Source organism: Plectrocnemia conspersa, unplaced genomic scaffold (assembly GCF_051122295.1).
Source record: "Plectrocnemia conspersa isolate PC_06_02 unplaced genomic scaffold, ASM5112229v1 ptg000011l, whole genome shotgun sequence".
Classification (NCBI taxonomy): Eukaryota; Metazoa; Arthropoda; class Insecta; order Trichoptera; family Polycentropodidae; genus Plectrocnemia; species Plectrocnemia conspersa.
This window is the reverse complement of record NW_028277175.1, coordinates 7,512,807-7,537,395: the sequence shown is the minus strand read 5'-3', so window position 1 is coordinate 7,537,395 and position 24,589 is coordinate 7,512,807. Positions and strand designations below refer to the sequence as shown.

The window sequence follows — 24,589 nt, the reverse complement described above, 5'->3', positions numbered from 1 at the left end:
AATAAAGGCGCATAAAAAACCATGAATTTTGGAGCGGTACTAGTCACACGGGTGTATCGAGAGGAAAAACGATTACATTTTTTGCTCAAATATTCTAATGTTTTCTTAAATTAATATACATATAGTTAAAAATCAGGAGAATAATTTGAATAAACGAATATTCGATTGAGAACCCTAGTTACGAATAACTTTTTGATCACAGCTCGTATATATATATAATATACGAAGTGTGAGCAAAAATTTAGCAATAAAAAATATCAAACAGAAAGATGCTAAACGTTAGGCCCAATATAAAAATCATATTGTTAGTTGTTTGTATATAAAAAAGGATTTGCCTAATGCGTATTTTTATTAGAGATGGAAATAGGTTATCGGTGAAAACGCAAAATCAAAAATCGCAAAAATGGCATTTATTTCTACGCTTTCTAAGCTTTCTTTGGTCCGACTCGAGAATAAAAAAGACCCTCCTAAGAAAATTATTGTTACATGCTCCCCTATCCCACGCGTAAGTAGTAAAGATTTTAATAACGGATTTTATTTGGCAGCCCCTGGCCAAACAAGCGAGACTCTCCAGGAATCATATTGAATGTTTGGTATAAAATATGCGTTGGTGTAAAACAAGGCATCGATTTGCGAGTCCACTTGAAGCTGGACTCCCGGGGGTGAAGTGGCAGCACAAAGCGATCGTCCAGCCGAAAAATTCGATGATATGCGATCTGTGCCGGTGCAGCTTAATGCCAAGCACCCGTACCACCCCCAGACCTACTACAACCCCAATCCCACTAGATCGATCAACCATAGGTGCTTTTGTTGCAAAACCGGAATACAACAAACTACACATGATTTTTAATTTGAATTTAAATTTTTAATTTGGAGAGTACTATTTTGACAGTATGTATTTAATAATTTTATTCTTGTTTATAACAAGAGTGCAACGTATTCCTATTTGTAATAAAATAAAAGCGCTACTATTGCTTTTACCCTATAAGACAAAGCATTTCAAACCTTTCAAATAAAATCCTAAAATATATTTACTTTGTGTATTTTTTTATAAAAATATTGCTGTAGTGATTTTTTCTTATTATGAGTTAATATAAATCATAGTATATATTTTTTCTTGAGCTTAGGATATTTCTTTTATCATTTTATCTTCATAATAATAGACGATTATAAGTTGATTTATACTGTACGAAGTAATTAATCGTAACATTCGTTCTAATACGTCATATTTTACGACTCCCTTCGGCGGTGGGTAGGTGGCGTCATATTTTTCTTTGCAATTGAATTTGTTGCTGCCCCCTCTGAATAAGGTGGCACATGTGGTGCCGCCGATGGGGTTCCGACCCTTAATATTGCAGCCGAACTCGGTCTTTTGTAGAGGGTTAAAAAGCTTCCGAACGGGTTACAACTTTTGCATTTGGTGAAAGAGAAAAAAAAGTACAATATATAAAACTCTTTTCGTAGCTCGATACTTATATTTATATTTTTGTTAAAATTTAACACTTATTTCGCTTTTGCGTGACGTTGATTAACTTCAATACATTTTTCTGTTTTCAGTGACATATAACATACTATTGAAAAAATCTTATGTACAATAGTTTGTTGAATTCTCAGTAATTTTACGTTGTTCGTCTGTTCCTACCAAAAATTTATTTTCTAGAGTATGATTATATTTATCAGATAACAAAACCATTTTATTTATCAAAAAAATATTTCCGGTAGTAACAGGCGATCAATGTGAGATTTCTGTGAATTCAAAGCTCTGTAAACGCAAATATCTTTTAAACCAAACTTTAGTTTCAATGAATCATTAAGATTTTTAGACCTGATTTTATTTTTTGTATATATCATATACACTGATTTTGAACAGACTTTTGATATGGTCTGCTATGCCTTAATTCTTAAATGATCGATACGGTTAAATTTTTTTAATCATATATTTCAAATCGTCGCCAATGTGTTGATATGGGACACATCAGTAAATCTTTCTCTAATAATGTTTCTTCTGCTCATTAATAATATCATTATTAAGTTATTCGTAAATCAAAATTTTTATTTTTCGCCGATAGCCTTAAAGTATTACTTAAAATAAATTACATTATATATATGTGCGTGGTCATCCGCTAATAAATTACCATTATGCTTAAAAAATATCATTTTAAAGCAAAAATACACCTTATATTTGATTATGAAATATATAACGATGTTCTTTATCGCATAGAGGTTGTATTCTTAATTCATATATATTATTGTTTCATACTTCAAAGAAATAAGTCTTAATATTTAAAAATATGATAATATGTAGGGCAAAGGTCAGTGAAATATGGAGGATGATTAAAAATTTCCATACCTAATTAATACATTTGATTTTACAATAATAAATAGTAGAGTCTCTAACATATATATTTGAGTTTCAATTCTTCATATACATACTATTTATGAAAAAATAAAATTTGTTGTTTTGTAAAATTGCGAAATAATTCTGCCTCGACTTGTTTCAAAGATAAATTAGTATGAGTTTTTAATGTTTTTGTCTTTTATCTAGAGTTCTGGATTGCGCAAAATATACAATATAAAAAAATGCAATTTTATTATAAAGTTAATTAAAAAACACATTTATAAATCACTAGCTGTCGGTACCTCACTATCATGAGGTACCGCATCTAGTGAGTTTATGTATGTACCGGACCCTCAACTTCTTGGATTTAATTATTGATATAAAATATTTTAACTATTTTGTAGCTATTCTCAATATGGTGAATTATAAATGAGGTAATGGCATTTCTACATATTTTATCGATATTCACCGCTTAGGTTAGTTATACTAATAATTTTATTTAAAATTTAACAAATTTACTGACATTTCAACATTAAATTTTCCACAATTAAAACCATATTGTTTAATTCATTTACGCCAATACACCCTATACAGAAAAATATATATTAGCAAAATACAAAAAAAAAATATTTTCACAAAAACAATTAAATTTAATTATAATGATCTTATATATACTATACATATATAATTGTTAGACCACAAGGTGCCCACACAGGATTATAATTAATCAATACTATCTGACAGGTTGTTAAAAAGTCTCTAACATAGATAGTGATACCGGGAGATTATCAACTCTAATCGTAAACGGAAACCCGGCCGCTGTTGTCGATCGTGACGGCTTAGGTCGAGAACGGAGGTGGAACAATTCTTTAGTAACTGTTATAAAAAATATATTTTTATAACATTGTATATGCTTAATATATTACAATGTAAAACATTTATTATTTAAATAATATTATTATTAACATGTACATAACATCTTATTTAATTTATAAATATTAAAAAAAAAAATTATTTTTATTATAAGTTAAAAAAGCCATAGCCAAAAAAATATATTGTTGAAAAAATTCTAATGCTGTGATCGCATTGGAGTAATGAGATTCAATTGCGAAAGGAACGTAGCAGGTGGTAGTAAATTACATAAGCACGTGATAACTAACTCGAGGCAAGGACACATCGTGATTGCCATATAAAGCAAGTAATTTATAAAATAATAATGCATAAAAAAAACATTCGAAATTGATTTGTCGGGATTGTTCCCTTTTTCTCGGGTGTCCCACCCTCGCTCGCCCGCTACGGGATCATATATCATAATATTATACCGATTTCGTCCCGCGTCATGCCGCACCGTACTACGCAAATCTGGGCACGGCCCCCACTTTTTTATGACGTGTACACACGCGGAAGGGTATAAGTACATGGACGGATTTATCCTCGAACCTGTCAAATTTGCGACATTCGACCCCCTCCCTCTCAGCGGCGTTCGGCAAGACGCGAAATATGTCCAATGGCGAATTTTGCAGGCACACACGGATGGATATATAATTGGATAATTGGCTCAGCGAGTGCAGTCGGTAAAAAGTGGTCGTCGACTCTCCTAATTGGCAGGGGATCGTCGGCGTGACCAGCTCGCAGAGTTTCACGCACCGCTGGCCACGGACGCCATTGTTATCTTCAGACCGCGGCGCGTGTGGCGCATGCCTAATGAACACGCATCGGTCGGGCGCTGGTCGGGTGAATGCTGCTTTATATTTTACAACTTTTATTATAAAATTGCAAATTTGAAGCAAATTATTGTGAATGATATATGAAGACCCTTGTATCACAAAGCGTAAGCAAAAAGTCATCCATAAGCAACCCTCAATCATTCTTCTCAAGTTACCAGTAGGTTTTGCGATAATACAAGTGTTGCAATCCCTAGTTATTAGCAACATTTAGCAATATTACCGACCGAGCATTTCTATGCTAAAGCAGACTCGCGCACATCCTTCTTGATTAACTTTCTTCAATTTGAAGTTCAAGTAGATTCTGTCTGTTATATATTACAAAATACCACCTAGTATCTCTTCTCGAGAAAAATGCCAGATCGAGAATTTTATTTGCTAAAAATTAAATTTGTATGAACATTTTTGAATGTTTTAAAACCGCTGCATAAGAAAGGGTGGGTCCGTTATAGATGAAATATGCACGCTCTCTTAGAGGTCAACAGTATTTATATAGTACAAATTATTTACGATTTTCTTAACTTTACTTACAAATATCGACCTTATCGTTTCTTTGGTAATCTAAATACATCAATTCTAATCACTACATTATTAACCCTTTGGGATAAAGTGTTAAAAATAAAAATTATCGTAGAGGTCACAAAGTCTTATATTTGTTGTTTTAAATTAAGTGAAATTTTATTTTTAAAATATGTATATTTGGTGATTTTAAACAAGATTTTTTTTATCTTATGGTACGCGATTCACAGTGTGACGATTACTGATTTGTTCATAATAAGAACGAATTTCATTTTTGGTTTATCTAATATAAATCTCAAAGATGTTTCGCTGTGTTATTATATAATTTTTTTATTGATAATTTAATTCATTTTTTAACGAATGATATTTTTTATAAAATATTGAAATGTTTTAGAATGATTCATTAATATTTATATTATTTATAAATGAATTATATTGTATATATGTTAATGGTTAGAAAAACTCAAATTTTCGATTGCATAAATTTATTAATCAATAAATTTCATATATATATATATTTATCTATATTTATATTCTTCATATACGTATATTCATTTTTCTCATATTTTATACAAGTCTTGTTTAATTTACAATACCATCATCGCACTACTATTTTACAATACAGTTTATCATACATACGAAATTATGTATCATACACAATTTACACATATTTGTACTATTCACATATATTTCAAGCTAAAACTTTACAATCGATCACGCGACTCAATCGCCGATCGACAATTCGTACACACACGAATATCATTAATTTAATATAAAAATTTGGCGGCTTATACTTTACAATATTGCTTAATTACAATCGTCATATTAAATAATATTTACATCAATTCTTACCCTGTTATCGTTAAACTATAAAATTTAAACCATTTTCGATACGTATAAACTAGGTACTCATTCGTTGTTCGATGGGCAATTTCGTTTTCGAGGACACTTAAAACTTCAAAGTGAATTGGTTTAATTTTCTACGCACACTCGATGCACTTTTGCCTCATAATTGCGTGCGCGTTGTCAAACGCAATTCACTGACTATTCTGCAGTGGAGGCTCGTGAGGTTGATTTCTTAAAAATACCCATAATTTATCTACTCGTTATAGATACATATTTTATGAATACTATGCAAATAGTTTTTAGAGTATAACTAAGCTGCGCCCCCTCACGAGCCGTCATTGTTCTATCGTGTCGTATGCGTACAGTGCAAATAATTAATTTGGCCGCACCGAATGCGCCGCCGTTTTACCCATAGAACAAAAATCTATAAATAATAATTTAATCCCTCTCGCAAACTATTTACAGCACACGTGCATACATCACGCGGCATTATCGGCTTATCCGGAAAATAACGGAAAACCGGATGGCCGCTATTTACAGAACATATTAAAACCGGGCGTGTGATTCTGTGCGCCATTAAAAAATGATGGGAATGTATTACATATATATGGTGTATTTTATTGCACAATTTTTAAATAATCATCATCAATAATTAATATGGCCGCCAAACTGTTTTATGCGTCGAAACAGAAGCTGATATTTTAGTCGACGTTGGACTCGCAGAACCTCCTCTTATTTTACCGGTGGAATTTTTTAATTTTGGTTTGTCTTGCACTGTAGAATCTGGATGTTGGATCTCTCGCGGTTCGATTTTTCTTCTTTTAGCGTCTCTCTCCAGGAGCTCTAAACTTGCCGTTCGCGCTGGGTGGAACGCAGATTTGACTACTTCTATGGTTTCATCTTCAGAGTCTTCACTCGAATTGGCGTCGTTCGTTGAATTTATCTCTTTATCGGGACTTTTAGATGGCGCTGGAGGCGTGACGCTCTGTCTGCTGCTCGTGGGAGATAATCGCACACTTAGCGCGTCAGCTGATGAAGTGTTGCTCTGGAAGGATCTGCTTAAATTTGTGAAAGTGTCGTAAGGATTGAGTCCGCTTTGATGCAATGATTTCATGGTTAAGTCTGTGGGGTGCGGCGCGAAGGGTAGTAAGCCACTCGGAGGTAAGAAGGCACCGGGCGGCGGCAGCAAAGCTGAAGGGTTGATTCCAGTAGACGCCAGAGAAAAGAAATCAGCTCCTGGCACAGCCGGGGAGCTTCCAGGCAATGTGGCCGGTGATCCTATAACAAAAAAAAGATTTTATTGGACATTGATCGAATACGTATGGCAAAAAGTGGGTGGGTTGTATATATGAGTTATCTCCCCGACACGCGGTCTGGCAACAAATCAACGTTGAAACATTTTCAATGTCCGTTTTTCGATTTATGTTTGTCACGGCGACGGACATATGCACGTCCCGGACACAAAAACCATGACGGCCACCATCGACGGACGTCGTGCATAATCCATAAGCAGGATGCACTGGTATGCCGATCGCAAGGGTCGGAAAAATGATGGCCGGATGAGCGGACAGCGTCTCGGGACCGGAATATATGTAATATATCTCTTTTTATGTGATGTTGAATTGCAAAAAAAAATACAATGGGATATCGATGAGATGATCTTCTGCCAATCTTATTTGTTAACAAATATATTATACCTTCATAATCATTGTAAAGAAATAGTTTGGCTAGATATGTTTTGGCCATGGAATTTTATATATGTTGATTATAAAATAGATCAAAAAACATCAAATATAAAATATTTATAATCTTTCGAATGGTTTGATAAATGTTTTTTCATTAATTGGATATATAATAATAATAAAACCACCCGCTCCAATTCTAGATTTTCCAACATTCTCAGATGAAAATAGGTGTTTAAAACAAAGAAAATGTATTAGTTTTATAATAGTTAATATTGTATATTACAAAGATAAAAACACTTGATTATAAACGAAAAGATATTTACCTATATATTTTTTTTCAATAGAGTCTCGTTTTTTAGTTTGCAATGATTTTGTATTTTATAATTTTGATTATATTTAATAAGGTATTATTTTAGATTATAAAAGTAACTAAAATTAACATTTTGTAAAAAAATCTATTGCAAAATTTATAGTACAGCAAAATCATTCTTTGATAATTATAAATTTATTTTTATGCTTTAAATGCCTCAATGTAATATAATGAAAACAAAGGTTAACTGCGTTCTTATATTATCATTTAACCAACTTTCTATGTAACAGTAATTATATGCTGTGCCAAATTTTGTAGTATAGTAAAATATTTTTTTTGCCATTTGACAAAATTCGTGCAATTGTGATATTTTTGACCTTCTTTTCTAATTCAAAGGTACAATATATTAAGAACGGAGGTACAATTTATTATTGTTATTTAACTAAATTCTGTATTAAACTTTTTAATATAGCACATTACTTGCTCTTTCACAAAATTCGGGCAATTGTAATATTTTTAACTTCGAATGCTTTTAAGTATTTACTAAGAATAGAGGATAACTATTTAAATATATTATAATTCAACCGAATTTCTATGTAATAATAATAATGTATTGTAACAAACATTATAGTATTGCAAAATCATTCCCTTACCCTTAGACAAAATTCGTGCAATTGCGATAATTTTGCCCTTCTTTTTTACTAAAAATGCCTTTATGTAAAATAATAAAAATGGAGGATAACTATTTTTTATAATAATTTAATTAAACTCACATATTATGGTAATTATGTGCTGCTTTATAAAATAGCAAAATCATTCCTAGCCCTTCACCAAAACTCGTCAAATTGTGATAATTTTGCCGCTTTTTATGCTGAAAATGGCTTTATGTTACGGATGATAACTATTTTTTTATTATAATTAAATTAAATTCATATGTAATAGTAATAATGTGCTGTACCAAACTTTATAGTATAGCTCAGGGGTCGGCAAAGTGCGGCTCCGGAGCCGCATGCGGCTCTTTGGCTCCTTGAGTGCGGCTCTGGCACAAATATCCACGGGCCCGGGCGCTAATTCTGGTCGAGTGTCCTTTCCATGCAACGTTGAATGTGTACGTGAGCGTTGACGTAGTATCTGTTTCGTCCGATAGGGGCGCAGCGCAGCGTAGTAGTATGACAGCTGTCAATCTGCGTACTTGGCGGTTACAGACGGGGCCAAAAGTATGACTGGCGTCAGAAAAGGGTTTGTTGCCATTTTGAAAGAAAAAAATAATTACGAGATATTGGTTTATCATTGCATTATTCACCAAGATGCGCTTTGTGCGCAGATATTTCCGGAAGAAATTAGTAAAGTTATGGGATTAGTGATCACGATCATCAACTCCATTGTAGCTAAAACTCTTAATCATCGTCAATTCAGAGAATTTTTAGTTGAAATGAAGAGTGAGTACGCTGATTTTCTGCTTCATAACAAGGTTCGATGGTTATCAAGAAAGAACGTTTTAAAACACTTTTGCTCAAGATTTTGAAAGGGAAACATTGTTTCACTTTCCGAGCCTGCTGAAGCATCGCCAAGAAAATAATTCCTCTATTGACAAACACCATTTCAAAACAACAATTTTAAATATGAGGAAAGCATTTCTCAGCAGGTTTCAAAGTGACCTTAGCATTCGACAAAAATCTTCTCAATGCTACAATAAACTGAGTTGAAATTTTCTCCTTTTGGCATTGACATTAGTAACTTTGAAATATAATTGCAGGATTTAAAAAACAAGAAAATATGGAGCTCCAAATTTGAACGTCTTTGTATTGATTTGGAAATATCGGAGAAGAACGAATGTGATCTTAGTTCACAACACAAGTGGTCTGCTTTGTAAGACCTGGAGAATGAAGTCATGATCATTTTCAACGTTTGGAATAGTATTCCTGACTCTTAAGATCCGCTGAAAAAGCTTGCGTTTGCTGTTCTTTCCCTTTTTGGTTCTACATATTAATGCGAACAAACCTTTTCAAGCATGAACTTTATCAAGAGTAAACTGAAAAGTTGTCTTATTGATGAGAACCTGGAATCATGCCTAAAATCAAAAACAACAACATATAAACCTGACTTACTGAAACTTTCCAAGGAGATGCAAGGACATTGTTTGCATTAAGTGTTTGTCAGTCATTGTCATGATTTAAATTTATGGATACCTTACTTTCATATTATTGTTTATCAACTAATAAATCTTTATTAAGTGTGAAATCAAGTTTTATTCAGTGTACCTGTAATTTAATGAAGGTTTAAAATTATAATAAAGGTTTACTAAATTAAAAAACAGATTTGGCTCTCAGAACTATTTTGAATCGTTGTAATGTACATATTTGGCTCTTCGGCCAATAAGTTTGCCGACCACTGGTATAGCTTAATCATTACTTGCAATTCGAAATTCGTGCAATTATAATATTTTTTACTTTTTTTATCCTGCAAATGCCTTTATGTAATATACTATGAACGGAGGATGCATTATGAATTTCAAATCTATTTATATTTTTTTAATTAGTAAGTTAATTTATAAACATTTCTTAATTTGATTGTATTAACCTAGAAGTGAGTTAATTTTACTTATTTTTTCATAATTATTTGTTATTATTTATTTATAAATATAGAAAAAATCAGTGATTTTTTCTATATTTATACATAAATATTGCTCTGAATTATTGAAAATTTTATTGCTTTGAATTATTTTATTATTTTTTGTTATTTTTATGTTTTTATTAATTTCATTAATTTATTTAACATACATATTAATTATATATTATTCGGTTTTGTGGATTTTTTTATATCAATACATAGGCTTTCAATATTTTTTTAAAAATTAATATTAAATATTTTTTGTAACGTTAATTTATTTCATACTCTTTAATTTATTGCTATTATTTTCTGTAGAAATCATTTAAATTAATTGAAATATATTTATTATTTATTCAGTTATAATATGTAAAAATAGTAACTATTTGGGTACCTCAAAACGGTGGAAAATCGAAAAATCGTACATGTACTGCGATTCTCCTCAAAGTGTTAATGCTATTAATATTATAATAATTTTTTATGTACATTTATCACAATATATTATTAAGCATAAAATTGTCAAATAAAAAAAATGCTGATATCTTTCATTGATAACATAAAATAAATATTATTACAGCTTTTAATCAATACGACCCATCTCAATTTATTTTTAATATTAATCACCATAATTAATGAAGAGGAATATAAAAAAATACTATCTTGAATAGAAAAATTAATTTAAAAATTAATTATATAATATATATTTTTGCTTGGTAGGTGGTTATCAAAACTTAAAGTCGTATTGGATAATAAAGCATTAATTTAAAAGTAAAAATATATTTTTTTACATGCTTACGACCGGAAATCACGATAAACGCCCCCGCGATGACGTCACTATGTATTTACGTTCGTTCGAGAATGCATTATTTAATCATTAATCCCTATATTTATCCGTGAGATTAGGGAAATTTAATAGAATTTAATTTGTGACGATCGATCGAAATAATAATTATTTAATAATTACTAATTCCGATCTTATAGAAATGATAGAAATTGAGGAACGCAAGCATATATGTATATAAGATTCAAACCAAGGTCTTTTAGGTATTACACTTAGTCTACCGAGCTGATCAAATATGGTCGCATTTATATTTTTTTCTTTATTAGACAACAATATATTTCCCACAAAGAAAAGATAAATAGATTTATATATAAAACTAGATGCACGATTTTGTAATGCAATCTATTGTTTAGATGACACCTTTTCTCGTACAAGATATTCTGCCTTGAATAATTTATTTATTTAAAAATAAGTAAGTTACTTTTAAAAAAATGTTATTACAGTTTATGGATTTTCTTGTTACAGTTGATTCTATTTTATAAACGAATTAAATACAATATTTAATAAATATTAAAAATATTGTACGATAGTAATGAATGTTTGGCAAAAGTTGAAATTAAATATAAAAAACAGTATTTTCTATGTTTCTAATTAAAAATAAGAAATAATGTCTAGATTCAAATTTATACAGTAGCGTTTCATTAACTTCCCTTGCATTGTATTATAATGTTTGCCGTCCTGCTCTGTCTGATACATTTTCTCATCCCAATGGCGTAAGATCAGATTTAAAATCTATTAAAGCGCCACTATTCGAATTTATGGCAGATTCAGCATTATTGCTTTTTTCCCGTTTGCAACAAAGCGCATAAACGACACAAGGTCTTAGCGTCAGAGGGTTGCTTATTAGCTCGCCCTAAGCCTGGCCGTAGGGCCAAATGAACCACGAGGGGGTGGTGGATAGATGTAAGGGGTGCATAATTGCAGCGAGATCAGCGAACACGTTTTACTTACTGAGGGTGGCGCATTTCGGAGGCATCGTCGGATTACCAGATCGTCAACTCAAATTGATAAAATTAAAAAAAATCCTCTATTTTTTTTTTATTTATAAATAACGTGGAAAAAAATATGGCGGAAAATATAGACGTATGTTTGTGCGCGCGATCGGCATTAAAAGGGATCAGAGCGAAAAATTTAAACCCTTTCCGAAAGCTTGTTAGCTTAATTAAGCTTTCGCAGCAGACCTTGGTTAACTTTTCATCCACTTTCGCGGTGGGGAAAATAAATGGAAAATTCCTCATTCGCCATTAAATGGCCGATATTAACGCCGAGGGTACGGACCTCAAACAATGGAGCATGTGTGTTTTCAAAATTGACGTCGTTCTGACGGTTGACAACGATCGTATTGAAATTATTTTTAAGAATTGAAATACATGTTACAATAAACACTCAATATGTAAGTCTTTAAATATTACTTATGTTTTTAGAAATATGTGCTAATACATTGTAGAGCTTGGATAACAATAATAGATTAGCACATAAAAAAAAAATTTGAGACCAGTTGAAATTGAGCAAATTTGCAAAATATTATTTTTGGAGCTATTAACACGTATAGTCTTATTATATTTTCATTGGTTGTTTACAATAAGGTCTTGTTTCTTATTAAAATATTTTTTTTATATGAATCACTAAATATATTTATGTACGTGCATTACAATTACTAACATTTAAGTTTGGTTACATTTGTCTATCGTATGATCTAAAACATCTGCTTTGTTTAATTTTTCTCCAGTTCTTTTACATAACATAAGAAAAGTTACCATATAATAGTTTCTATTTGATATGGCACACTAAGTCAACTTCGTGACGATTTTTTTATCCGTCAATGCAAATATTATTTTATTATTGTTTGTTTACTTATATGTTACAACTTCTCTATTGCATCTTTTTTATTGCATGTGTTTGATCCAACTAACTAGCTAAATATATATTTTTTTAAAAAGGTAATGTTCAGCAAGTAATATATAATAGTAAGTGTAGAATTGACAGGATGATCCTATTCGAATGTCATATGTTGCCAACACTGTAAATCAGACAGCTGTCAATAATCACGCGGATTCAAAGTGTAAAATGCAGGGTCGTCGTTCTAAATTTTTTCAGGAGAAGGGTTAAAGTTGGTTAGTCAGTAGTTGTATTTTTAATACTTCGTTTTCATAACATTTAATTGTAGGCATTTTTCTAGGTAAATTCAAGTGGGTTCCTCCTTCGTAGTGGAAACATTAGCCGTCGCAATGGGAACATTCCCACTGTGACGGCGCCGACTCGATTTTATTGCTTTTGACGTGAATTTTTGCTTTCTGAGAAGTGATACTTATTTTTGCGCCCTCCTATTGACCGAAATTCTGTTTAAATATACTTTGATTAGCCCTCTTGTGTTATAAGTCCATAGTAATATCAATAAGAATAGCTATAATATTTTTAAAATATAGTGTAATATCGAAATGCAAACAAACTATGGATCAATATGTGAGATGCGATGTCTGCTTATTTTTCCCTGAGTTGGCTTAGTTTATATTTTGAACTTGACCTAATGAAAGTTCTAAAACTACAATTATTTTTAGAACTTTCAATAGGTTAGGTTTGGGTTTGAACATCAAATGGACGTTTCGTAACCGGCAAATTGAGTTTTATAGACATTTTAGAACAGCATATTAGCATCAGTTAAATTATATTTTTCCTAGTAGAGATATATAGTCATTGGTGAAAATGTATTTGGTGAAAATGTATACTAGTGAAAATATAACTTTACCAAGAAATACACATTCAGTGTAACATTGGATATAAAAGTTCTAAAACTACAATTAATTTTAGAACTTTCAATAGATTAAGTTTGAGTTTGAACAGAAAATGGACGTATCGCAACTGTCAAATAGTGTTTCATAGACATTTTAGAGCAGCATTTAATTTCTCTAGCGCCTATATAACTATACTGAAAAATAACATTCACTGTGACATTTATACATCGCATGTGAATAAATAATACGTAAAAAGTTAAGAGCATATAATTTTACTCGCACCTTCCAAATAAATTATATTTTCACTGGTAAAAATACATATCTACCGGTGAAAATGTATTCCGATATAATTTCACTGAAATGACATTTAAAAAAATACGTTTCGAGATAGATTTTTATTGAGAGAACCCGACAATTTCTGGTTTAAAAGTTTAGAACCAGGGACGTCATTTTAGCTTTTACAGTGGTGGAGGGGGGGGGGTAATTTAACCAGTCAATGGTCGTTCTTTTAATATTTCGATTTTATTAAAATTCATATGCATTTTTCTGGCAAAATTCAAGGTGGGGGGGGAGGCAACTGGCTGCCAATATCATGCAATTTTACGCTGTTAGAGCCTGAAATGTACCAAAAAGTCGTAAAATGCTGCTGCAAAAGGTCCAATAGCGGCCATTTCATTGATATTATTTTTTATAATTAATAAATTAAATTAGTTAGAAATTATTAAATCTTTATACCTTTATATATTTATAGAAGTATCTCTGAGTAACTAATGAAATAAAATACTGGAAATTTTATCATCAAGTCGTTTAAAATGGCTTCAAAACATTAAAAATATATTAGATATGAAATAGATGTCTTTGGACTTGCAAAGATTAACATAAAAGTTAATTTTTGTAGCGAAAGTAGTATAAATAATAATTTATTTTTTATATTACGTATGACGCAAAGCTTTCCTAAGATTTCCACAATGTTATATTATGATCGATCTGTAAAATTATAGCCCGATATTAAGGTTTTAAAAACACATAATGATATGGTGATACGGTTTTATTAAGAAATAGGCTTCTTAATAAATTTTATTGAAAAAAATGATGGTAAATACTACAAAATAATAGACGTTTAAGTCTTACAAATAGCGCATTTAAAAGTAGCCCCTCGTGTTATTTCGTTATTGATTACATCAAAGTATTTAATTAGGTTAAATAAATTAAATATATAGTACGTCTAGCCAGTGTTGAATACGTGTATACGTGTGTTCCAGCAACGAGCTCCGCCAGTTTTATACCTCAGGTGTAAGTGAGGTCCACTCTATATTATCCGGGCGTAGAGAGCCCCTGACCAGAGGTTATTCGTTCGTTTTTCACTCCTTTTTCCCCAGTCCTTTCACACAGGTATTGAAACGTGAACCTCCACCTCTTTGCCACCCACAGCACCACACGGACTCTCCACAAACTTTTTCTATGCGCAAAGCAACACGGCTCTTACCTCTCTCTGGACCTGCACTTGAGTGCATCACTGCACACACATACACAGTTACATTTTAGTCATATGTATTTTTTTGCACATCATACATACGCTGAGTTCGAGCGCCGTTTCCATAGAGACCGAAACCAAAAAAAGTATCGCGATGTCTTTATACAACGCGATACCGCCTTTGGCTTTCGGAAAAAATCCTTTGTTCAATCTAAAAGTCTAGAGAGCGCTGCTTTCGATAAAAAAGTAGTGAAAAACGCGTATCGAACAATAATGAAAATAAAACTAAGAGCGTCCCTCATTTGTGCACTTTGTATTCTTTTTGAGAATACTTGAGCACGACGGGCCGTAACGGACAAGTAAAATAACACTGTGTGACTCACCCCTGATAATGGGGATGAAAGGGATGCTAACCCTGTAAAAGGGAAGCTGTTGCATGCCCTCCCGGTGTAGTGCGGTCCCTCAATCCCACCCCCTTGGTGTACCTCACTTCGAATGTGTGATTTAGCGCCGACATAAATTATAATATACTATACAATATCGTTTTTGTAAGTTAATACATAATTTAAAGCAATGGCAGTATTTTCTATAATAAAAACAGTATTCACAGAGCAAATTGGACTTTCAAATTTAAAAATACTGATCGTTATGATGAAAAGTATGATTATATATTGAACGAAAAATCTGTTCTCTATACATACTACCTAGTATACGAGTTTTTTTTTGCGAAAAAAAAAACACAAAAATTAAATTGCTGATTTTTTTGTAAAAACGCTATATTTTTTTGTCAAGTTTTTAAATAAAAAAAAAACTGGATGTAGAAGAAGTAATTTTTAAGAACTCGTACGATATGAGCAGATCTATTTATTGTAAATAGTTTTAATGAATGTTGATTAAAATGATTTGGCATAAAATTGTCAAAAATAATTTGACTTTTCCTTGCCAAATACTACCACAGTTTTCCGCAATTTTTGATAAAAGCAAATTTCAAAACATGTAGCTTAACAAGCCAGAACTTTCCGGAACGCCGTTCAAATTTAAAAATATGTTTTATTCTTTGTTACATTATACGGCGTTTGCCAAATATGTTGCAACCATGTAAACACAATCAACAACTACTTAATAAGTGAAGAGAATCTAGACTGAAATCAATCTGTGAATCACAAACATCTGTTTTGTTTATTTTAAACTATTATTACTGCATAAAATAAATAGCGACATGCGCGTCATAGCTCGATTTTATTTTAATTATACACTATTAATTATTCATCCGTGAGATTTGAGAAATCTAAAATGATAAAAATCATTACTTCCTAACTCTCAGACACGCTAAAAAAACAATATAGTTTTGGTTAGTTCTAAAACGTTTTTTGCCGGCAAATGTCAGTTGAGACACCACTTGTCAGCAAGTAGATGTTCTAAGGTTATTTATATAACTAATTAAATACTTTTGCGACAATAAGACAGATTTAATAAATTTTAGCAAGCTATTCAAACCTAAGCCTAACATATTTTTTCACTGCTGATAAAAACGTAGTATAATATCTTTATTTTTTTCTTGCTAACCAATATTAAAATGTCAAATCATTTAATTACTTCTCAAAAACATTTGGATTTAAATGGGATTCGAGCTCAGGTCAGTAATGAAAATAGTTTGCGCATCACTGGTCTATAGCCTGACCATTTTTTTTAAATGTACGTGTATTAAAATAAATTAAATTAAATACGGCTAGACCATTCGGTATATATTAAGTGGCATTAAAAAAAATATTTCCTCATCTAAAGGTATCTGAGAAATGACTATTTAATTTAATCTTTATGATCATATGTTCATTGTTTGCTAATTAATCTGGAAATGCACTGTGGATGATTATATTGTACAAATGTCATAGTTCAAAACAACTCTTATGGCAAAGCTTAATCCAATCATTAAGTATATGTTTATATAACACATAGCTGTGTTAGGATCTCTCCGCAGCTAAAGGGCCGCTTTTAAACCCGTTATTGAATCCGAACGCGCGTCAAGATTTCTTGTCAGCGTTTCCCAAAACGTTCATTAAGCATACACGCGAAATGAATCGTCATGTAGGTATGTGGGGCCCGGAATAATAAACGAGCGAGAGACTATCGATTCCGTGTGGCCGGGCCGCGGGTCATAACTCACATCCCTCACGGGGCGCAAGTGGGTACAAGAGTGTAAAGCGAAACACTTCCCCGGGGTGGACACGGCTTTTTCATTTTGCACTTACCCCACGACCGAAACCGCCGCCCCCCTATTCCGGCCGCCCGGATCGGTGCCGCATGACACGGTCGATCTTTCATAAATAATCGCGACGTGTGTACCGCCGCCGTGAATGTGTGTATGTGTCGGGGGGTCTGTGACTGATTTGGCAGTTGACAACGTTTGTAAAAAAAAACCCGGTGAGTTACACGATAATGCATTATTGAATGGTTATCTGTCTATCAAACGGGGCTTAACAAGTGTTTGTACTAATTTACTTAATTGAGATGATCTTACCTTTCATCAGTGAGGGGTGTATCGCAGAAGGTGGCCTGATCTGCAGCGGCTGTCTGAAGTACTCAGGCAAGTAGGCGGCGTTCATATACGCAGCGTCCAGCCACCCGGGTGGTAACAAGAATGGACTGAACGCTCCGGGATGACCGTAGCCAAAATCTGAAAACATCACTATTCATCATTAGTGTGAACGCGGCATAGTGCTATTATAGTTATACGGTCGGTTGCTTCGTTTATAATAAAAGCGAGTTTTATAGCGCGCATCAAAACGTAGGTATAAACACGCGCAAACTGCGAGCAAAAGACCGCCGACAGACATAAAGACGTTTCACACGATCAACAAACGAGTGCGAGCGTAAACAATCAGTTGTGATAAAACCTAACATTTGTCGAGCTTAAGTTGCATAGCATTGTTTAACGTTTTGAAAAATCAAACAAATCTACTTTATTGCGAATCGCGCACAACATCGCATTACATACTCCCCACCATTAAAATCACATTACACCAGTGAATGTTAAATATTTTAATAGATACATTCTTAGATTTTTAAGGTGGTTCAACTCACATTAATAATGTGCTTAACTATATATTATTTAGCATAGGAGCTCGCATGTCGCGCTTGGCAATCGCTGTCCGTACGAAAGCGCCGTTAAAAAAGCAGAGCTCAAAGAAGTATGCTTCGGTAAACAGTGTTTTACTGCGTCCTTTTGAACGGCGCCGCGGTGTTTGTTTTATCAATCCTCGCTCAAATATCATTACCGCCATGGGGAACACCGCCGCGGCTTCCCCTCGCTCTGTTTGTTTACCCGTCTTGGCTACCGGACGGAGCGCATGTGTGCTGTGTGCGCGTAGATAGAGCTGTAGCCAAGCTTTTGACAATCCGACACCGCAATTGCGAATCGAACGCGAAAGATTTAATCAAGAGTATCGATCGATAAATGGCACACAGCGTAAGAAGATACTAATGCAGACTGAACTTATGGATTTTCTTAAGCTGTAATTGTTTTTAAACGATTACAGTTTATTAAAAGTAAGCAAGAATAATCTAAGATATCTAATATAAAGTATGGGAATGGAGACAAATTCCCGGGGCCCGACTCTGGAAAAGCCAGCCGAGAGGTAGGATGTAGAAAGAGGGGCCAGACTCTGGAAAAAAATCATAGAAAAATTTCAGGTTTAAGTTCATTCAGCCTTTTTTATACATACAATAAATAAAAGAAGCGGAACATTGCCTTCAAAAGCATCCACCTAAGGAAGAAACAAAAAGAAAACGAAAAATCAACAACAACATCAGCTGAATTATATAAATTTAATGTTTTTATATATTGTATTATCGGTAATTTAACAACTAGATTTAATGCAGCAAAATAAATAAATTATATAACCAATTTCATGTTGTTATTCCTAAATGAAAATCTAGAAAAAACAGTTCAAATTTGTCCTAAAAGTATTTTTAAAATATATCATTTCAGTAAAATTATACTGGAATATTTTTTCACCAGTAGATACATATTTTTAGCAGTGAAAATATAACTTATCTGGCAGGTGCTAGTAAAATTATATGATTTCAACTTTTTATATGTAGTAATATATATATTTACATACTTATGATTATTTATTTACATCCGATGTATAAATGTTACAGTGAATATGTATTTTTTGATAAAGTTATATTTTCACTAGTAAATTACAAATAAATTTTTATCAGTAAATATATATTTCTAATAGCGAAAATATAATTTAACTGATAAGCGCTAATATGTTGCTCTAAAATATCTATGAAGCTCAATTTGACAGTTGCGAAACGTCCATTTGCTGTTCAAACCCAAACCTAACCTGATGAAATTTCTAAAACAAAATATAGTTTTAGAACTTTTATTAGGTCAAATCCAAAATACAAACTAAGTTAATTTATTCTCATGAGAAAATAAATGTAAGAAGTACAGACAAACGTCGTATTTCACATGTTGCTCCATATTTTGTCTGTTCTTCGATATTACACTGTACTGAGCAGCAAAGAAAAGACGACAATAATGATTAGATATTTTTAATACGACATAAGACACGAAATAGCAATATAATTCTTACCTAATTCACGCATTCGGCAGATAATTTGCCTAATTCGTGAATGACGGTACGGGTTTGCTTTTTTCATGAATTAGGCAAATTTTTGCTCATTTCGTGCAATAAGCGATTTCACCGAGTAGGTGTAACATTTACATACTAAATTTCAATATATTTAGGCATTTACATGTTTTTTTATATAATTTATAACGTGATTGTATTTGTTTAAAAACATAGATGTTTTAGATTTCGCGTGAAATTTGCATCTATAGGACATATATTTTTTATGTATATTTTATTTTACAATCTTTCGTTGTAAGCTAACATGCATTTCAACGGAGTAAATCTGTTTTAACTTAGAAATTCAATCAGAAGTATTAACCACCAGACAAAGTTTAGGAATCGGTGTAATATATATAATTATATATAAATTAACATCTGTGACATAATTTCTAATCAATGCAGCTGGATCGGTTCTTAATAACAGCGCATTTTTATAAAAAACAATTTGAGTCTGCTGCCGTGGTTGGAACCCGCGACCTTTGTGTTTTCAGTTTAATTCTTTATGAATTTATCGATCTTATGATATTATTGTTAAATTCATAAATTACTCAAGTCTTTCACAGATTTTTTTCGTGTATTAACAAAAAATGACGAGAACGTGTGGTTCGTATTAGTTTAAAAATATTATTATCTTTAATAAATCTTTATTTAAACATGTCAGGCGTTAGCCTAATGCGTTACAAGGGGGTAAATCAATAACTACTTAGTAGTGAGACACTAGACTAAAATTTAAATTAATTAATTATCAGTTATTATTACGAGTAATGCACGACCTACTTCAATTTTATTTTAATTATTCACGACGATATTCATTCGTGTTATTAGGAAAATCTAGAAAAACATAATCCGTAATGATTTAATAAGCTTATAAGTATATAATAAGCACTGATTCAGATCTTCTAGACATGACAGAAATGTGGTATTTGAACCCAGGTCATGATCTAAACCACTGGTTTATCATGCTGGTTATTATTACATATCATAATTAAAATAGTGGAATTTCTAACGCATTTCTAACTCACTCCACCCTTCTCTTAATAATTAAAATACAGTATTTATAAAGGAATGATAACTTCAAATAATATATTATTTGACATTACTAAGCAGCATAGTGCAATCGTCTTAATTTTGTTGTTAAAAACGAGTGGATCAAGATATAAAACACTTCTAAAAATTAAAAATACGTTATAAATTAACCGTAACTAATAGCAGATCGTGTCACTAGTGGTCATATATATTTTTTGAGAACTGGCCACAGCTACCATATTTTCTTCATGTTTATTTTTACACGTCTAATGCACGACACTCCCACGCGCACACGTCAAAAGGAGATTTACAATGATTGCTTGATAAATTTCAAACTTTCCATCGTCGGCTCGCATGTCTTTTCGTGTTTAACTTTAGATCTTCCAGTGTGTGTGTGTGTGCGTGCAGTAATCACTATATTAAGACGTTCGCTATATCGTAAAAACTTTGATGAGACTTTTACAGCGTAAATATTGGTAAATTTATAAGTCGGGCCGATATCAAAGGCGAGGCAACGTGTTCGTGGATCGTAAAGTCGCGTTTACACGTTCGAGGGAAAAAATCGTCATATAGGCCAGATTGCGCAGGGTGCTCTCTTTATCAAGGTCTATGGAGAACAGCAGATGCCAACAATGGGGTGAAGTTTGCGAGTTTGCGGGCCCCCTTGACCCGCAATCGAGGGGGAAAGTTTCGTAAGCTGTGTACGTACGTATCTACTCTAGCAAACTATGATTTATCTCATCTTTTATTATTAATGATGATTGCTGGATGCTGCGGGCGATCTCATTTGAATTATTATTTATTTAGAGATAGTCGCATGCGGCAGTTAACGTGTTAACTGGGCTTAAATTCGATCTAAGAGACAACAAATGGACCGCCAATTAGGGAGATAGTGTTGTGAGAAAACAATGAAGAAAAGGCGCTGTAGAAATCTTTGGGAGTCATAAAAATAAAAACTATGCCGAAAGCATTTAAAGACGACAAAAGAAAAAGGGAGCCAATAAAAAAACGATAACATAAAGTAAAATGGGATGAGTAAAAGAAAGCAACGAACGAAAGACGCATCAGTTGCTAGCAACATTTTTGAGCAATTGTTAATTATTTTTAATGTATTGAATTACCTATCTTTCTACTTGTACCTTTGTATGAAAAATACCAAAACATATGTTACTACATATGCCTTAGCATATTATTTTAAAATATGTTTTTTAGAATACGTTTTAAAGAAAAAATAATTAAAAAGTCGAGCAATTAATTATATCTCAGGAATAATTTGGAATCATCTTGTTTTATTTTAATTTAAATAAAAACATCCAAGATGACTGTAATTTATAAAACTTACTAATTTACAATATATCCGTATTATTAATGTATTTAAAAAAAATTGTCTATATAAATAAATGGCTTTTAAATGATAAATTGATTTATTATTTTAAATCTAAATTTTAATTTTATAATACATATAGTAACATATACTTTCAACTTTTAGTCTTAAAATTTTACTAAGTATTAATTATAAGAATAGAAAAATAATAATGGCGCGAAATTTCGATATCATTTTCAAAATAACATTTAAAGTAAAAATCTTTTAGATTAGATCTTTAAATATTATATTATCTGTTTTATGTATGTATTCATATTTACATGAGATGTAACAGTTTTTCATAAAATTTATTAAACATTTGCATAGGCTGATTCATACTTTGAATAGCCCTTATCATATAGGTATAATAAAGACTATTCAAAAAATGAAATACACTCAGTTTAAAAATTCTACAGAAAAGATGTTCTATAATATGTATTATTACTACATATATGTATGTATATTAGGGTATATTTCTCTTATTAAGGCCATTTTTTTTAGCTTAGGTTAGTTCAAAAATAATTTAAGTATATTCATTTTAAAAAAAATCTGACAAACAAAAAATAATAGTAAAAATATGACCAAATTTTATGTATTAATAAAACCGTACTTTCCTGTTATCGGAGGCCAACGACGCAACGCTCAAATTTGACAGTTGCGAAACGTCAATTTGGTGTTCAAACCCAAACCCAAATTTAAGCGAATATAATTTGTAACAACAAATATTCGTTTCGTAACTGTTAAATTTAAGCCCCGATAGAAGGAAAGTAGCCATAAAACATGCATTATTATTTTAGGTAGTGAGAATAGGACCTATTCATGGGGAAAAAATGTGTATGTAAATATTGCATTAAAACGATTTTTTTACCCGAGTTTTGAGCCTCTAGAATTTGAGATATCATTTTTTTTAAACAATTTTAGTAAATTTTATATAAGTAACATATGTGGTTAAAGCGCTAAATAAATACGTTACAAAAAATACGCAGCTTAATGTATGTTTTTGATATATTAAGTTGAAATATTAAGATGTATAAATTTGTACACAGATGCTAGTAAAAAAATATATGGTTAATTGCTAATATGCAGAACCATAGTGCTAGTATTTTTATTAAATAAAACAAATGACGCATATATGCGTTCCCCGCCGTTAATGTACATGTTAAATTAGCTGTAGTTATTAATTATAAAGCAGTGAGATTTTTTTGTAAAATCACTCGTAATTATTGTATAATAAGCATGGGTCCTAAAACTGCTCATTGGGCATATACGCATACGCTTATCATGTTAAAAATAATAAATTAATAATATAGGTGACACAAATGGGTGCCACACGAACTGTATTGAAAATAAAATATCACCTTTATGAAGTTTGTTCTTAGCTTTTTTACGCAACAGATACTAACAATTTTTCGATTATAACATAAATAAATTTTATTTACACTTCTAACAGTATGGGCAGTAAAACTGTTACTTTAGTTTTTAACTTAATAATTTAAAATCATACGTCAAATATTAGTCAAAGCTACTGGCATACCTTAAGGTGCAATTTTAGCACCCTTACTATTAACAATATTTATGAGAAATTAAAAAAAATAGATCATGCTAAAAGCCTCGCAATTGTTTTTCTCTAGTTTAAATTATTAGTTATTTTTTTAGATTGACCAAGTACTGCAATAATATAATTAATATAACTATGATAGTTTTTTCGTAAAAGTATATTTAAAAATAAATTAGAATATTTCACTAATTATTCACAACTTGATGCTTTACTGACGAATTTATTAATAAAAAACATTGAAAATAGTAAAAATAATGAAATTCAAACCAAAACAAGTGAATTTGTAACAATAAAATCGACATACTTTGTTTGGTTCTCGGTTCTCTGGGTCCGTCCACGGTCACTTTGATCGCCTTCATGTACGACGCCACCTGAGACGGAAACGAGCTGATGGTGATGGTCAAAGAGAACGACTTTCCTCTGCCGCTCCTGCCGACGAACCTCAAATCGTTGAACTTGGCCACTTGGTTCTTCATGACGGCGGTGCAGTTCCTCAGCTCCGCCATGGAGTTCTCGTCGTTGCCGGCCTTGATGGTGACCAGAGTTCCGTCTTGGACGTCGTCCAGAGCGACCACTTTGAAGGCCACGGGTAGAGATTTATTGGATCTCCAGTGAACCGGCAGAGCGGAGCAGAGGACCGCGGGAGAGCCGGTCTGCACCAGCTCTCCGTGGCACTGCTGGTAATACTCCTGCACGTGAGCGAACATATCGGCCATGGTTGCGGTGCCGAGCCGCTGGTTTTGCGAAGCGGGCAGATGCATCGAAACACTTAATCAAAATAGAAAGAAAAACGAAACAAATCCATAAGCAAAAGTTTCACTAAAGTTGAACGTGTGCGCGCGCTCGCGACCGCGGCGTCTTCAAGGAGCGCACCCGTGTTAGCGGGCTCAAGTCCCAATTTCGACTGATGACTGTCACACAAC

At 32.3% G+C, this 24,589-nt stretch overlaps 1 protein-coding gene across 2 annotated transcripts; it reads right to left on the bottom strand.

Annotated features, from left to right (window-relative positions):
* Positions 1 to 5,049: 5,049 nt before the first annotated feature.
* run (segmentation protein runt) lies at positions 5,050 to 24,589 on the bottom strand. 2 transcript variants are annotated; one of them, XM_088198222.1, is made up of 3 exons: positions 23,971 to 24,589; positions 17,595 to 17,762; positions 5,050 to 6,705 (listed from the first exon to the last, which is right to left on the bottom strand). In XM_088198222.1, the coding sequence occupies exons 1-3, from the start codon at positions 24,425 to 24,427 to the stop codon at positions 6,080 to 6,082; spliced, it is 1,251 nt and encodes a 416-aa protein (XP_088054348.1). In that variant the 5' UTR covers positions 24,428 to 24,589; the 3' UTR covers positions 5,050 to 6,079. The 2 variants fall into 2 exon arrangements, with proteins under 2 accessions (XP_088054348.1, XP_088054349.1); XM_088198223.1 differs by having other exon boundaries at positions 17,595 to 17,750; positions 23,971 to 24,572.